Source organism: Xenopus tropicalis, chromosome 9 (genome assembly GCF_000004195.4).
Source record: "Xenopus tropicalis strain Nigerian chromosome 9, UCB_Xtro_10.0, whole genome shotgun sequence".
NCBI lineage: Eukaryota > Metazoa > Chordata > Amphibia > Anura > Pipidae > Xenopus > Xenopus tropicalis.
In genome coordinates, this window is record NC_030685.2 from 75089434 (window position 1) to 75105516 (window position 16083).

General features: G+C 39.8%; 1 protein-coding gene across 1 annotated transcript in view; it reads right to left on the minus strand.

Moving 5' to 3' along the window:
* Positions 1-7846: 7846 nt before the first annotated feature.
* The window catches only part of kcnj3 (potassium inwardly rectifying channel subfamily J member 3), a 142337-nt gene continuing 134100 nt past the window's right edge, over positions 7847-16083 (minus strand). The window contains exon 3 of the mRNA XM_002936652.4: positions 7847-9089. Coding sequence (XP_002936698.1) covers positions 8509-9089 — 581 coding nt within the window. The 3' untranslated portion in view covers positions 7847-8508. The remainder of the gene's footprint in view (positions 9090-16083) is intronic.

Consider the following 16083-nt stretch of genomic DNA (forward strand, 5'->3'; position numbering starts at 1 on the left):
AGCTAAAATGGCAGCCGCTATCTTGAACAAACAGAGGGAGCTTCTAGGGCTCTTTACTCAGGTATGGTAAAGCTTTCTGCAGAATAAATATATTCTAGGTGGCACTAATGCGGCGAATCTATTGGCAGTAAAATGCCAAAATTACTTTCCTTCTCCTTTAAATGTGTGAAAGAATTTTTTTTTTTATGTTTTAGGATGAAATCTGAATTTCTTTTTAAATTCATGGTGTTGTCTTTGTTAAACCTGTAAAAATGCTTTATCACAAGGTTTTCACAATAAAAGGCAAGTTTATTCAAATTTAAACTGATTTAGGAAAATACAGAAAAAAATTAATTTGAAAAAGGTTGAATTTGAGTTTTCTGGATTGGATTCGAGTTCGGATTCAAGTTTTTTAAAAAAAAAAATATTCTGTCAGAACCCCCCCAAGTCCCATTAGTCAATTTTGTTTGACTCTTACTGGACTTCTTATTGCATTACAAGGGAATATATTCTGTAGGGATTGTGAAAATTATTAATCATAATAATGATAAATGTTTGGAAAGGTATCTCATTTCTTCTGATAAAAGATTATTAAATTATATTAAAATGGAAATGGTGGCCCATTAGTGATGAGCGAATTTTTTTGGCACCGAATTTCCACATTTCGGCATTTGCAAAACTTGCGCAAAAATTTGCCGTGGAAAATTTCACACACATCAAAAAAAGTTGTGGTTGCGTCAAAATAGGCGTCGTCAAATTGGACGTGGTTGCGGCAAAATAGTCATGGTCGCGACAGACAACCGCGTTTCGCAGATTTTTTGCCGTTTCACAAACTTTCCTGTTTCACAGATTTGCTCATCACTAGTGGTCATCTGTTCAGTAATTCATTTATGCTTTTCAGGAAAATTTTTGAGAAAATGTAATATCAAACTGGTCAAAAAAGTGCTTTATACATAGGAATAGTTTATAGACAAATATATATATAACTAAGTTAGGGAGGCCAATTTTTTAGTTCAAGTTTTTTTCTACAATTGAAAAAATTTGATCACATTTGTAAAGTTAAAAAATAACTCCATCACATAAAATTTGCATTGTTTCATTATTATTATTATTTTTTTTTTTAAATATGACTATTTGGAAAAAAAAAAAAATCAAAAATAATACAGATGGAAAGTTTAAATACACCTCCCACTGACCTTTATAGAAGCTGAATTTTTTTCATTTGGGTTGGAGAGGGTTTTTTTTTTATCAGTTGATATATCTTGAAAATGTAAGTTAAGAAAAATATAAATTCATTTAAAAAAATGGGCATGATTTTGTGGAATAGTGGAAAAAACACATTTCATATTTTAATAAATTTGCCCCTTAATTATGTAAAATGAGTTATTAAATCTTTTGTATAATGCAAATGTAATATAAAAATCTGAAGTTCCATGACCTGTATAAAAGCTGGAGGACATTTTTGGTTTCCCTGAGACCACTAATTATAGATCACGAGGCCATTGGCCAACATGTTCCCTAACTCCAAGGGCTCATTTTAATGATTACATTTATGTTTCCTTATCCAATGAGATAAAGCCTTTGCACAATTTCTAAAAATGATAAATGTGCCTCTGATTTCTGTGATCTGAATTCAGGCTGCACCCAGGGTCAGACTGGGGGGGTGCAGGGCCCACCGGGGCTGCTGCCCCAGGGGCACCGCACCCCTCAAGGTGCCCCCGCCGGCTGTGTCTCCCACACCCCCCGCCGCTCCCCCAAACCCCCAGCAGTAAAGGTGCCCATACACCTTCAGATCTGCTCACTTGGCGATGTCACCAAGCGTGCGGATCTTCTCCCGATATCCCCACCTACGGGTGGGCAATATCGGGAGAATCCAGGGCCAAACGATCGAATTATAACGACTGGTATAGGCAAAGTCGCTCCGGGGACCGCATCAATGAGCCGATGCGGTCCCCGATCCGACTAGATTTTTTAACCTGCCCGATCAATATCTGCCCGATTTCAAGCCAGATATCAGTCGGGCAGGCCCGTCTGTAGTGCCCATTAGGGATGTAGCGAACCTAAAAAAAAAAGTTCGCGAACATGTTCGTGAACTTACGCCAAAACCCGCGAATATTCACGAACTTTGCGAACCCCATAGACTTCAATGGGAAGGCAAACTTTAAAACCTAGAAAAGCCATTTCTGGCCAGAAAACTGATTTTAAAGTTGTTTAAAGGGTGCCACGACCTGGACAGTGGCATGCAGGAGGGGGATCAAGGGCAAAAACTTCTCTGAAAATTATGTTGTTGGCACAGCGTTGCGCAAAAAACGCAAGCTATTCTAGCGAAAATACGCGGCTTTTTTGCTATGTGGCGCTAAACACCATGAAAACGGGATTTGCGGAAAAACGCCATGTGTGACTTGTGCGGCGTATTGTACAATACTTTTGCGACGAAAAAAAACACGGCGGAAAACGCAGCGCAAACTCAAACTGCGAACATACACTGAAAGTTCGCGAACATATGCGTTCTCGAACACCCGATGTTCGCGCGAATTTGTTCGCCGGCGAACAGTTCGCTACATCTCTAGTGCCCATACACGGGCCGATTGCAGGTAGAATCAGCCTGTGTATGGGGACCTTAACAGCAATCGAGTCTGGTCCACACCGGGTTTTTTCCCGGTATCCCAGCGGCCCAGTCCAACACTGGCTGCACCTTTATAGTATGGTCAGTAAACACTTGGGTGCCTTCTAATATCCTTTTTTATTTACTGTATGGGTATACTGTATATATATATATATATATATATATATATATATATATATATATATATATTTTTTTTTTTTATAAGCATTACTAACTTGAAGTACAGTGCATTTATTTTAAAATAATAATAATAAATAAGTGATATATAATAATAAACTGCTATACTGGTCAGTTTGAGCATTTCTGAAGATACTGTTATAGTATTGCACTACATAAAGTGCATGTTCTGTATGTAGGTATATTTCTTTATACACTTTGGGTAATACAGTACCAGGAAAGAAAAACTTCTTTTACACGTCCCAGTTTATATAACTAACAAAATGGCCACAGTACAACATAAGTGAAATGTAAATTGGCAGCAATATCTTCCTTTGTGCCTAAATTGTATATTATATTCCTGAGTTCCAGAGTTCTTTGTGCCTATAGCATATACACAGCTCTTAAAAACAAATACAATTCATATTCATATAAATGCTTCTCTATAAAGAAAGTCGAATTAATGTATAATACCCCAGGGCAGGCTGGGAAAGTATTGTGGATCATGGGTATTTAAATGATTTTAGTTCGTATTTATCAGTAAATGAAAAATAAATCCCCAAATTAAGTATAAAATGAATAGTAATACTCTTCATTAGAGATATGTCAATGCAAGTTTGAGTTGAGTATAGTGCATTTTTTAATACCTGCTTGAAAGTGGCACATGTTTTTGCACAAAAATAACTTTCAGTAAGCCACAGACTACCCCAGTCCAATTGGTAGATGAGGGGGTAAGGGGTTTTAAAAGGGTAAAATGAAAAAACTGTGCATGTATTTTCCATTATCATTTATTTCATTATTCCATTAGACTCCGTAAGTTAAATCCATAGCAACCAATCAGCTCTGATTAGTTTTGTGCAGATAGAACCATATACATGTAGCTTTCTGGCTGGTTGCTATGGGCACAGACACAAGGGGCACATTTAGGGGCTGATTTACTAATCCACGAATGTGAATCCGAATGAGAAAAATTCGGATTGGAAAAAGAACATTTTGCGACTTTTTTTTTTTGTATTTTTTTCGTCGCCGTTACTTTTCCGTAAATTGTCGCGACTTTTTCGTAACCGTCACGACTTGCGCGAATTGTCGCGACTTTTTCATAGCCATTACAAATTTCGTGAATTGTTGCGACTTTTTCATTGCCATTATGACTTTCGCGAATTGTCGCAACTTTCGTATTGAAGGCTCGAAAAAGTCGCGACAATTCGCGATAACGTCGCAAAGTACCGATCATTACGAAAAAAACGCATTCGGACGCTTTTCGGACGTTCGTGGATTAGTAAATGTGCCCCATAGTGACCCTACTGTGTATAGGATGACAGCTTTAGAACGACTATTGTAGAAAAAGTATGAATTGGGTTTGAAACACATATTTTTACAGAAGCAGTTTTGGGGGTGAATATAAATCATTCAATGGGTTCACAAATAATTATCAAGGTCAAGAAACTTTTTTCCTACTGTAGTGATTGAGCAAATTTTTGGGCAGGCATGGATTCACAGCAAAATTCTGTATGTCGCCATTGGCAAATTTTTCCACGGAACTGCCGAAAAAATTTAGCGTGGCAAAACTTCGCTGAGTGAGGAAAAAGTTGCAGTTGCGTCCAAAAAAGTTGCATGTGTCAAAAAAGTCATGCAGTAGACACGTTTCACTCATTTTTTAGCAGGTTTGCAAATTTTTCATCGAAACGGGACAGATTCGATCATCACTAGCTTACTGTTTGATTAAGAAATATCTATCGTTTTTGTTCATTCTTGCTTTGAACTGAATAAAAGTCCAAAACTGAAAGCACGTTCACTTTCTGAGCAGGGTAATAATGGTCAGGCAGGCAAGCATCTCAATTTCATATGCAAAAGAATTCTCCATTGAGAGCCACCCCTTTCAGGTCTACAGAAGTATTTCTGCTCTTAAAAGAGACCTAAACCCTCCATATCAGATTTTCTCCACCCAAACTTTGGTGGACTGCAAATTCCAGCTGGGGCAAAGCATGAAGGGAATTGTAGTCAAGTAACCATAGGGATGGATTCTTAAAGCAACATTACACAATAAAATATATTTCAAGGTCCTCCAGGGCCAGTGGCTAAATTGATGTAAGGGTATCCTCTAATTAGAATACTCTACATCAGGGATCCCCAACCTTTTATGCCTGTGAGCCGCATTTAAATGGAAAAAGTGTTGGGGAGCAACACAATCATGAAAAAGGTTCCTGTAGGTGCCAGTAAGAGCTATAATTAGCTACTTAATAGCCCCTATGTAGACTGGTAGTCTGCAGAAGGCTCAATTTGGCATTATACTTGGTTTTTATGCAACCAAAACTTTTCTCCTTACCAGAAATTCAATAATGAGCACCTGCTTTGTGGCCACTGGGAGCAACATCCAAGGGGTTGGTGAGCAACATGTTACTCACGAGCCACTGGTTGGGGAACACTGCTCTAAATAGAGCCAGTAGGAATGATTCTCAATGGAACATTCTTTTGCATCTGCTTGGAATGCCTAATTTAGAGAGCTAGGGGGAGCAAATCAGTCAATTTTAGGGACGCTTCCCTTCAAAACAACAATGCACAATAACATTTTCTATTGTCCTCCGGGGCTAGTGGCCCAACTGATGCAGAAGGATCTCCATTGAGAACCCTGCCTGCTAAATTTGTGCTAGCCTCTATCTTCTTAGTTTCAACTTTACAATCTTTACTGAAGGTTTTGGAGGATCCTTTTGCATCTACGTAGCCACCATGGTGGCCGTGGAAAGCGTTTTATTGTGCAGTGTTGCTCTACAAAAGCATTCTTGGAGTATGCTGCGGGCTGTAGAGCAGTGGGTACAGTAACACTGCTCAGGAAGGTCATGGAATAACACGCGCTGTGCCTTTTCATGGAAAAATAAAATGTTTAGGCATCAATGTTTCTTTTTTGGTGATGTACAAAATTGCATCATTATGGCTTTCATATAGTTTCCCCATGAGAGTTATAAATGTAACCCAGTGCTAATTATAGTATGTAACATGGTTTACCTCTATAACTAAATATATTTTATTTATAAACAAGTATATAAAGAATAATAGCATTCTCAGAAGTTCAGTTATTTCATGGAACGGTCAAAAAAGGTTACAATTGAAGGTTCTAGCAACATATATATGTGTTATTACAGTTTTGGGGGGGGAAATCTCTTGCATCCCATTTTTGTAATGAACAGTTGCTTTGAAATAGCCTGGACAAAAAGGGAACATATTTAAAGCAGAAATTCCCATTGATATATCATTTTGCTGTGACAGAATTGTGCAAGTAAAGTATATTTTCAATTTGCTGGTATTTTTAAAGGTATGGAAATGGTATTGAGGCCTTATCTACAATGCATCTTTGGTGAAATCACTGAGACACAATCATTTAATTTCACTATATCATCACTATTTTCCTTTTTTATTTGCCTTTGTCATTGTCTTTTGTACTATCTCAGCCCACAGCCTTGCCTAAGCAGCCAATGCCTTCCTTGTTGCCTCTGAATGTCTTCCTATTGTTGTATAATGCCCTTGCAATCAGAAGGAGGTGTGGCTTACTACTCAATCGACAAAGAGATAAAATTGAGTAAAGTCTAGTTATCCAGCTGTATTAAGCAGTGTGCAGAGGCATGTAACATGAGCAATGGCCCTTTAAGTAATACCCTAAGGGGAGGTAGCACTTTCTACAAAGCAAGCCACACAAGCAGGTACCTCCAGCTCCTCAACATCACTTGGTAGGCCCTGTCTGTTATATTCTGGCCTAACTGATCATTTTAGTAGAATATGGCTTACATATTGAAGAACTTCAAAGCCCCTGATAAGCACAAACCAATCACATTCATTTTCCAGTGAACATAAATGGAGACTTCCAAGGGACTTGTCTGCAGGTTCAACCCAAGACCATCTCAAGCAATGCTTGCATGATCTGAATGACTCTGATCCTAGTAGTTGAAAAAGGAACTGCTTGTGCTTTGCCATATTGAATTTAAGTAGCCCTATGTAATTTGAAATATCTGTCAAAGCAGTATATAAAACAAAATACATTTATGGGAATAATATCTTCCCCTTCACACTGACTCTGTTAGGTCAAGATGTCAAGAGCTGCAATACTTCTATGCTTAACCAATATTATCAAGCTCATCCCTCCCAGTTCCTTTTGGGATCATATATCAAAATGTAAGGCTAGTTTAACCAAAGGATGAACTGAATTGACTAGGTCTATAGGTCTACTTGTCTCTGTGGAATGATAACGTGTGCTGCTTCTTATCTTTCATTCCCCAATATGGTTATAATAAACACTGTAATCATACATACTCTGTAAATAGGTGAGAAATGGAGTTAAAATAGAATTTGACCCAATAGGGGTCCAGCAACCTTAGCCAGCCCTTGGCTGAAGGGTCCACAGTAGTGATGGGCGAAAAGTTTCGCCAGGCATGGATTCGCGGCGAATTTCCGCGTTTCGCCATTGGCGGATTGTTTCGCGAAACGGATGAAAAATTTCGCCGCAGAAAAATTCGCCGCACGTCCAAAAATTGTCGCGGCGTCAAAAAAGAATAGTCGCGGGCGACGAAACAAGAGCCGCGCGACGAAACAAGAGCCGCGCGACGAAACAAGAGCCGCGGGCGACGAAACAAGAGCCGCGGGCGACGAAACAAGAGCCGCGCGACAAAATAATAGCTGCGGGCGACGAAACAAGAGCCGCGGGCGACGAAACAAGAGCCGCGCGACGAAACAAGAGCCGCGCGACGAAACAAGAGCCGTGGGCGACGAAACAAGAGCCGCGCGACGAAACAAGAGCCGCGGGCGACGAAACAAGAGCCGGGGGCGACGAAACAAGAGCCGCGCGACGAAACAAGAGCCGCGCGACGAAACAAGAGCCGCGGGCGACGAAACAAGAGCCGCGGGCGACGAAACAAGAGCCGCGCGACGAAACAAGAGCCGTGCGCGACAAAATAATAGCCGCGGGCGACAATTTTTTTGTCGCACGACATTTTCGCCGCTTCGCGAATTTTTCGCCGTTTCGCGGATCTTTTCAAAGATTCGCGAATTTTTCGGCGAAGCGAAACGGAACAGATTCGCTCATCACTAGTCCACAGTCTAATGATCCTATGTCAAGCCCTTACATATTTATATATGGCATTCTGTATGTTTACAGTATCCGGTGTAAGAAGGTCTGCAAAATCTTGAAATCAGTTGTCAAGCAAAATTCTAGCGGTTGGGGCGGAATTTCTGCTTTAAGAAATAACACATGCTCTTATATTACTTGCAATAACAAATATATACAATCTACATCTGAATATTAAATCAGCTTAAATAAAACCTTGCCCTTAGAGATAACCATTCTTAGGAGATCTACTAGTCTTAAAAAATATGGGGATTTTAATGCCCCTTTTCTTTTGTTTTTTTTTTTTTTAGATTATACAATAAAAATTAAGAATCATGCCATAAAACTATATGCAAAATATGCACACTATTATTGCATGCGTCATGTGATACTACATGCCAGTTAGTATTACTTTAGTTTTAGTAAGACCATAAAAACATCATAGGTCTTTTATCAAAGCACTATATGTACAATACAGTCCTTACTACCTCGGCATTAGCGCGTTGCCGGGGTGGGATGTCGTACAAAGAAAAATGCGTTCCTATATATTGTAGGAAGAACTGCGCTGTTGCAGATCCCCCTTTGTAAATAATATTGAGTCCTTAGCAATTCACACTTAATTAATTAATAATTAATTAATGCCTAGAAGTTTGTGTTATGTAAAACGGTCAGAATTCATTTTCCGTAATTTTGGAGGCAGGTTTCCATCCATCCTTCCCCCGGACAATCTTTGAAGCTTTGGCGGTAAATCTGCTACTGACTGACTCATTGGATCAGAAATCATCTTTGTGGTTTTTATCACCAGTTTCTCTTCTGAATTGCCCGGGACTGAACTTATTCGTTGAAGTTTCATTGGTAAATCGCCCATGCTATATGCTTTCTCGGATGTCGTGGAGCTCATCCTGAGAAGCTTTCTGGGCAGGTCCTCCCTGCCAGTTATTTTCTGTAGTTTTGGTGGCATCTTTGTACTTATGTCGTCGAGACTATCCAGACAGTCTACGGAATTATTTTTCTCTTTGATGTTACTTACTGCTGGTGCTATTAAAGGAGAAGACATCAGAAGCATATCTTCCTGTTCTTTAACACTATACGGAGCTGTCGGAACTTCAAAGGTTGCGTGGAACTGGGAATAATCAACTTTAAAGAATCCTTCTTCCAAGGAAATAACTGGAAAGAAGCGGTGCCCCCATAAAACTTCGTCTTCTGTGTATGAGGTCCTTGCTTGACAAGTCATGCCTGAAATGTAAGAAAGATATGAATTATCATGATATCATTTTGTTCCAATACCTACAGTTCAAACTCAATACCTAAATGCAGGGTTCATTGATCATGGTGTGCCAAGTTTTTTTATTAAACACTCAGTGTGGCCCAGACCAAAGAGGAATAAAGAACCATAGAATCTCCACCATTGGCACAACAATGTGTTTATGCCGGTGCACTAAAGTCTAAGATTGAGGCCCAATAAGGCTTAAAGCCTTTTTTTGCCAACTAATTGTGGATATACAGTATCTACTAGAATTAAGTCTAAAACAACTGGACTTTTCGGAGTTTTTCTTGAAAACGTACCAGTCATTTGAACTGAAGAAGCCACATGGATGAGTGGTGAAATGTTTTCAAGAAAAACTCAGAAAAGTCCAGTTGTTTTAGACTTAATTCTACTAGACAGTGTATATCATGGCCTGGGTGAATGAGAATCTTCATAGACTAATTGTGGATTTCAAAAACAAATATTCATAAACAAGGGTCCCCATGGGACGTCCATCAAATGCCAAGTGCAGAGTTCAAAAACGAGTTATACATACAGGAATTTTGTGTACTACAAGTAAAAATGTAATAGGTTTTAGGGATGAGTTTTTTCCATTGTTGTTCTGCAACTAATACACATAGGGGCTGATTTACTAAGACACGATTTCGAATCCGAATTGGAAACGAACATTTAGCGACTTTTTCGTATTTTTTGCGATTTTTTCGGCGTCTTTACGATTTTTGCGTAAAAACGCGAGTTTTTCCGTAGCCATTACGAAAGTTGCGCAAAGTCGCGATTTTTTCGTAGCGTTAACACTTGCGCGCAAAGTCGCGCCTTTTTCGTAGCGTTAAAACTTAAAAGGCGCGACGTTTCGCGCAAGTTTTAACGCTACGAAAAAATCGCGACTTTGCGCAACTTTCGTAATGGCTACGAAAAACTCGCGTTTTTACGCAAATATCGTAAAGACGCCTAAAAATCGCAAAATTACCGATCATTACGAAAAAAACGCAATCGGACGCATTCGGCCCGTTCGTGGGTTAGTAAATGTGCCCCATAGTATAACATAAAGCAGATGTTGTCTTAGAGCAGAATAAACTATAGATCTATGTTTTACTTAATATTCTCTGGAAAATATAGGAAATTCAAGGATTTGTATAACTTTTTTCACCTTTGACTGGTCATAAAGCCTAAATGTGACCAATGTGATGACAATAGCATTTGTATCAAAAGTGTACAGTAAATTAATAGACTGGGCATATGCGATACTTTGTAATTCCACTCCTTATGCACACAAGAACACATCATTATCCCAAAAGAACAATATATTTAATGAAAATTTCCAATATTATAAATACAAAACAGAGGTGGGATATTTCTTTACACGTCCTTGTAAAATCATGGCTGTAAAAAGGCAAAACTTGCAGTAGTATGTGCTCCACCTATATACAAGTATAGGACCCGTTATCCAAAATGCTAAGGACCTGGGGTTTTCCGGATAAGGGGTTTTTCCGTAATTTGCATCTCCATACCTTAAGTCTACTAAAAAATCAATACAACATTTATTAAACCCAATAGGACTGTTCTGCCCCCAATAAGGGGTAATTATATCTTAGTTGGGATCAAGTACAGGTACTGTTTTATTATTACAGAGAAAAGGGAATCCTTTAACCATTAAATAAACCCAATAGGGCTGTTCTGCCCCCAATAAGGGGTAATTATATCTTAGTTGGGATCAAGTACAGGTACTGTTTTATTATTACAGAGAAAAGGGAATCATTTAACCATTAAATAAACCCAATAGGGCTGTTCTGCCCCCAATAAGGGGTAATTATATCTTAGTTGGGATCAAGTACAGGTACTGTTTTATTATTACAGAGAAAAGGGAATCATTTAACCATTAAATAAACCCAATAGGGCTGTTCTGCCCCCAATAAGGGGTAATTATATCCTAGTTGGGATCAAGTACAGGTACTGTTTTATTATTACAGAGAAAAGGGAATCATTTAACCATTAAATAAACCCAATAGGGCTGTTCTGCCCCAATAAGGGGTAATTATATCTTAGTTGGGATCAAGTACAGGTACTGTTTTATTATTACAGAGAAAAGGGAATCATTTAACCATTAAATACACCCAATAGGGCTGTTCTGCCCCAATAAGGGGTAATTATATCTTAGTTGGGATCAAATATAACAGGTACTGTTTTATTTTTATAGATAAAAAGGAAATCAATTATAAAAATCTGAATTATTTAATTAAAATGGAGTCTATGGCCGACAAGCTTTCCATAATTCTGAGCTTTCTGCATAACAGGTTTCCGGATAATGGATCCCATACCTGTATTACTTTTAAAATAATCCTTTGAGGTCTTCAAGAGAGATCAACATTTTTAGCACTTTGTCAAAAAACCACATTTTCATCTATGTTTTTAACATCATAGACTCCATTACCCCTAGAAATTAAAAGAATGTAACGTGGCTCTTAAAAGCCAATGACTCACACAACATCTGTAACTCAATAACAACAAATTGCTAGTGAAAAATGGAGGTTCTTATCAACATCGGACAGGTAGATACTGATATTATAGCTACTGCACAGCAGAAGGACACCTACAGTACAGTAAGCTCTGCCTGATGACGTCAATAGAGATCCCACTGAAGTATAACTTACTTTATCACTGCCTGACTACAAAGACATGTTAAAGTTTCATTACATCAATGTTAAATTATTGGCTCCACCAAAAAGAAGCTACATAAAGCCGAGGCTAAATATATAGTGAAAAGGACTTCTGTACAGCAAAGCAAAATAATATTTAATCTATGGTTGTTGTATTATTACCAACATAATAACATGCTTGAAAATAGGTGCAGAATGCAGGGAGGTCTAGTGCAGTAACATGTGTGTGGAGCATTGCTGTTATGGAAGGTTTATTTGCTCTTAAAAGTAAACCAAATGGAATATAAATTCTACCCATAAGCCTTCTTGTCCATGTTCAGGTACGGTATCCGTTATCTGGAAACCCTTTATCCAGAAAGCTCCGAATTACAAGAAGGCCATCTCCCATAGACTCTATTATAAGCAAATAATTCTATCTCTGTAATAATAAAACAGTACCTGTACTTGAACCCAACTAAGATATAATTACCCCTTATTGGGGCAGAACAGCCCTATTGGGTTTATTTAATGGTTAAATGATTCCCTTTTCTCTGTAATAATAAAACAGTACCTGTACTTACATAGTAAGCTGGGTTGAAAAAAGACATATGTCCATCAAGTTCAACCATAATGCCTATATATAACCTGCCTAACTACTAGTTGATCCAGAGGAAGGCAAAAAAACCCCATCTGAAGCCTCTCTAATTTGCCGCAGAGGGGAAAAAATTCCTTCCTGACTCCAAGATGGCAATCGGACCAGTCCCTGCATCAACTAGTACTAAGAGCTATAACCGTGTATTCCCTCACTTGTACTGAGAGCTATCTCCCATACCCCTGTATTCCCTCACTTGTACTGAGAGCTATCCCCCCTACCCCTGTATTCCCTCACTTGTACTGAGAGCTATCTCCCATAACCCTGTATTCCCTCACTTGTACTGAGAGCTATCCCCCCTACCCCTGTATTCCCTCACTTGTACTGAGAGCTATCTCCCATACCCCTGTATTCCCTCACTTGTACTGAGAGCTATCTCCCCTACCCCTGTATTCCCTCACTTGTACTGAGAGCTATCTCCCCTACCCCTGTATTCCCTCACTTGTACTAAGAGCTATCTCCCCTACCCCTGTATTCCCTCACTTGTACTGAGAGCTATCTCCCATACCCCTGTATTCCCTCACTTGTACTGAGAGCTATCTCCCCTACCCCTGTATTCCCTCACTTGTACTGAGAGCTATCCCCCCTACCCCTGTATTCCCTCACTTGTACTGAGAGCTATCTCCCATACCCCTGTATTCCCTCACTTGTACTGAGAGCTATCTCCCCTACCCCTGTATTCCCTCACTTGTACTGAGAGCTATCTCCCCTACCCCTGTATTCCCTCACTTGTACTAAGAGCTATCTCCCATAACCGTGTATTCCCTCACTTGTACTGAGAGCTATCTCCCATACCCCTGTATTCCCTCACTTGTACTGAGAGCTATCTCCCCTACCCCTGTATTCCCTCACTTGTACTAAGAGCTATCTCCCATAACCCTGTATTCCCTCACTTGTACTGAGAGCTATCTCCCATACCCCTGTATTCCCTCACTTGTACTGAGAGCTATCTCCCCTACCCCTGTATTCCCTCACTTGTACTGAGAGCTATCTCCCCTACCCCTGTATTCCCTCACTTGTACTGAGAGCTATCTCCCCTACCCCTGTATTCCCTCACTTGTACTGAGAGCTATCCCCCCTACCCCTGTATTCCCTCACTTGTACTGAGAGCTATCTCCCCTACCCCTGTATTCGCTCACTTGTACTGAGAGCTATCCCCCCTACCCCTGTATTCCCTCACTTGTACTGAGAGCTATCTCCCCTACCCCTGTATTCCCTCACTTGTACTGAGAGCTATCTCCCCTACCCCTGTATTCCCTCACTTGTACTGAGAGCTATCTCCCCTACCCCTGTATTCCCTCACTTGTACTGAGAGCTATCTCCCCTACCCCTGTATTCCCTCACTTGTACTGAGAGCTATCCCCCCTACCCCTGTATTCCCTCACTTGTACTGAGAGCTATCTCCCCTACCCCTGTATTCCCTCACTTGTACTGAGAGCTATCCCCCCTACCCCTGTATTCCCTCACTTGTACTGAGAGCTATCTCCCCTACCCCTGTATTCCCTCACTTGTACTGAGAGCTATCTCCCATACCCCTGTATTCCCTCACTTGTACGGAGAGCTATCTCCCATACCCCTGTATTCCCTCACTTGCTAAGAATCCATCCAGCCCCTTCTTAAAGTTATATAATGTATCAGCCAGCACGACTGATTCGGGGAGGGAATTCCAGAACTTCACAGCTCTCACTGTAAAAAAACCTTTCCGAATATTTAAATGGAACCTCCCTTCTTCTAAACGGAGTGGGTGCCCTCGTGTCCGTTGGAAGGACCTACTGGTAAATAAAACATTAGAAAGGTTATTATATGATCCCTTTATATATTTATACATAGTTATCATGTCACCTCTTAAGCATCTCTTCTCCAGTGTAAACAGACCCAACTTGGCCAGTCTTTCTTCATAACTGAGACTTTCCATACCCTTTACCAGCTTAGTTGCCCTTCTCTGGACCCTCTCTAACTCAATAATGTCCCGTTTGAGCACTGGAGACCAAAACTGAACAGCATATTCTAGATGGGGCCTTACCAGCGCTCTGTAAAGGGGAAGAATAACCCCCTCCTCCTGTGAATCTATACCCCTTTTAATACAGCTCAGAACCCTGTTTGCCCTTGCAGCTGCTGCCTGGCATTGCTTGCTACAGCCAAGTTTATTATCTACAAGGACTCCAAGGTCCTTCTCCATTATGGATTTGCCTAGTGCAGTCCCATTAAGGGTATACGGGGCTTGCATATTTTTACATCCCAGGTGCATGACCTTACATTTATCCACATTAAATCTCATCTGCCACTTAGCTGCCCAGATTGCCAGTTGGTCAAGATCCTGCTGCAGGGATGTCACATCCTGGATAGAATTGACTGGTCTGCAGAGTTTTGTGTCATCTGCAAACACTGATACATTACTCATAATACCCTCCCCTAAGTCATTTATGAACAAATTAAACAAAAGTGGACCCAGTACAGAACCCTGAGGGACCCCACTGAGGACCTTATTCCAAGTAGAGAATGTGCCATTAACAACCACCCTCTGTACCCGATCCTGTAGCCAGTTTTCTATCCATGTGCAAACGACTTCACTAAGACCAATAGACCTTAGCTTAGAAAGCAGTCGTTTGTGGGGAACGGTATCAAATGCTTTGGCAAAATGCTTGATCCCAACTAAGATATAATTACTCCTTATTGGGGGCAGAACAGCCCTATTGGGTTTATTTAATGGTTAAATGATTCCCTTTTCTCTGTAATAATAAAACAGTACCTGTACTTGATCCCAACTAAGATATAATTACCCCTTATTGGGGGCAGAACAGCCCTATTGGGTTTATTTAATGGTTAAATGATTCCCTTTTCTCTGTAATAATAAAACAGTACCTGTACTTGATCCCAACTAAGATATAATTACCCCTTATTGGGGGCAGAACAGTCCTATTGGGTTTATTTAATGGTTAAATGATTCCCTTTTCTCTGTAATAATAAAACAGTACCTGTACTTGATCCCAACTAAGATATAATTACCCCTTATTGGGGCAGAACAGTCCTATTGGGTTTATTGTTTAAATAATCTTTTAGTTGACTTAAGGTGTGGAGTAGTTATAAGCGAATCTGTGCCATTTTGCGTCGCCTAAAAATTTGTAAATCTTTCAAAAGATCTGCGAAATGAGGAAAATGTTGCATAAAAAAAACAATTTATGGATGCAGGCAACATTTTTTGACATAAGACAGCAAAACATAGAAATCCATTTCCCCCATCACTAGTGTGAAGATCTAAATTACTGAAAGATCCCTTATCTGGAAAACCCCAGATCCTGAGCATTACGGATAATGGCTCCCATACCTGTATATCTTTATTTTTTTATGACTTGAAGTCGCAATAGTATTTGCCTGTCAGAGACTGATCCATGGAGTTTGGCTTAATTGTAGTTTTTACAATCTGAAACTCCTTGAAACCCATTTTTTTCCCCCTATTGATCTTGTGTTACTCCTGGATGAATGATTGTCTTTTCTTTCCAGATCAGAATACACTGGTACAGTACAAAAATCCCTAAACCATTTCTTTTAATAGCTCTAAGTCATTGTAATTGATCCCACGGTGATTTGGTGCAAGATTTCAATTTGCAGCAATCTGTGAACATCATTATCTTTTATTCCCATCAAGATGTTTCCAAACATAAATATAAGACTCATCAA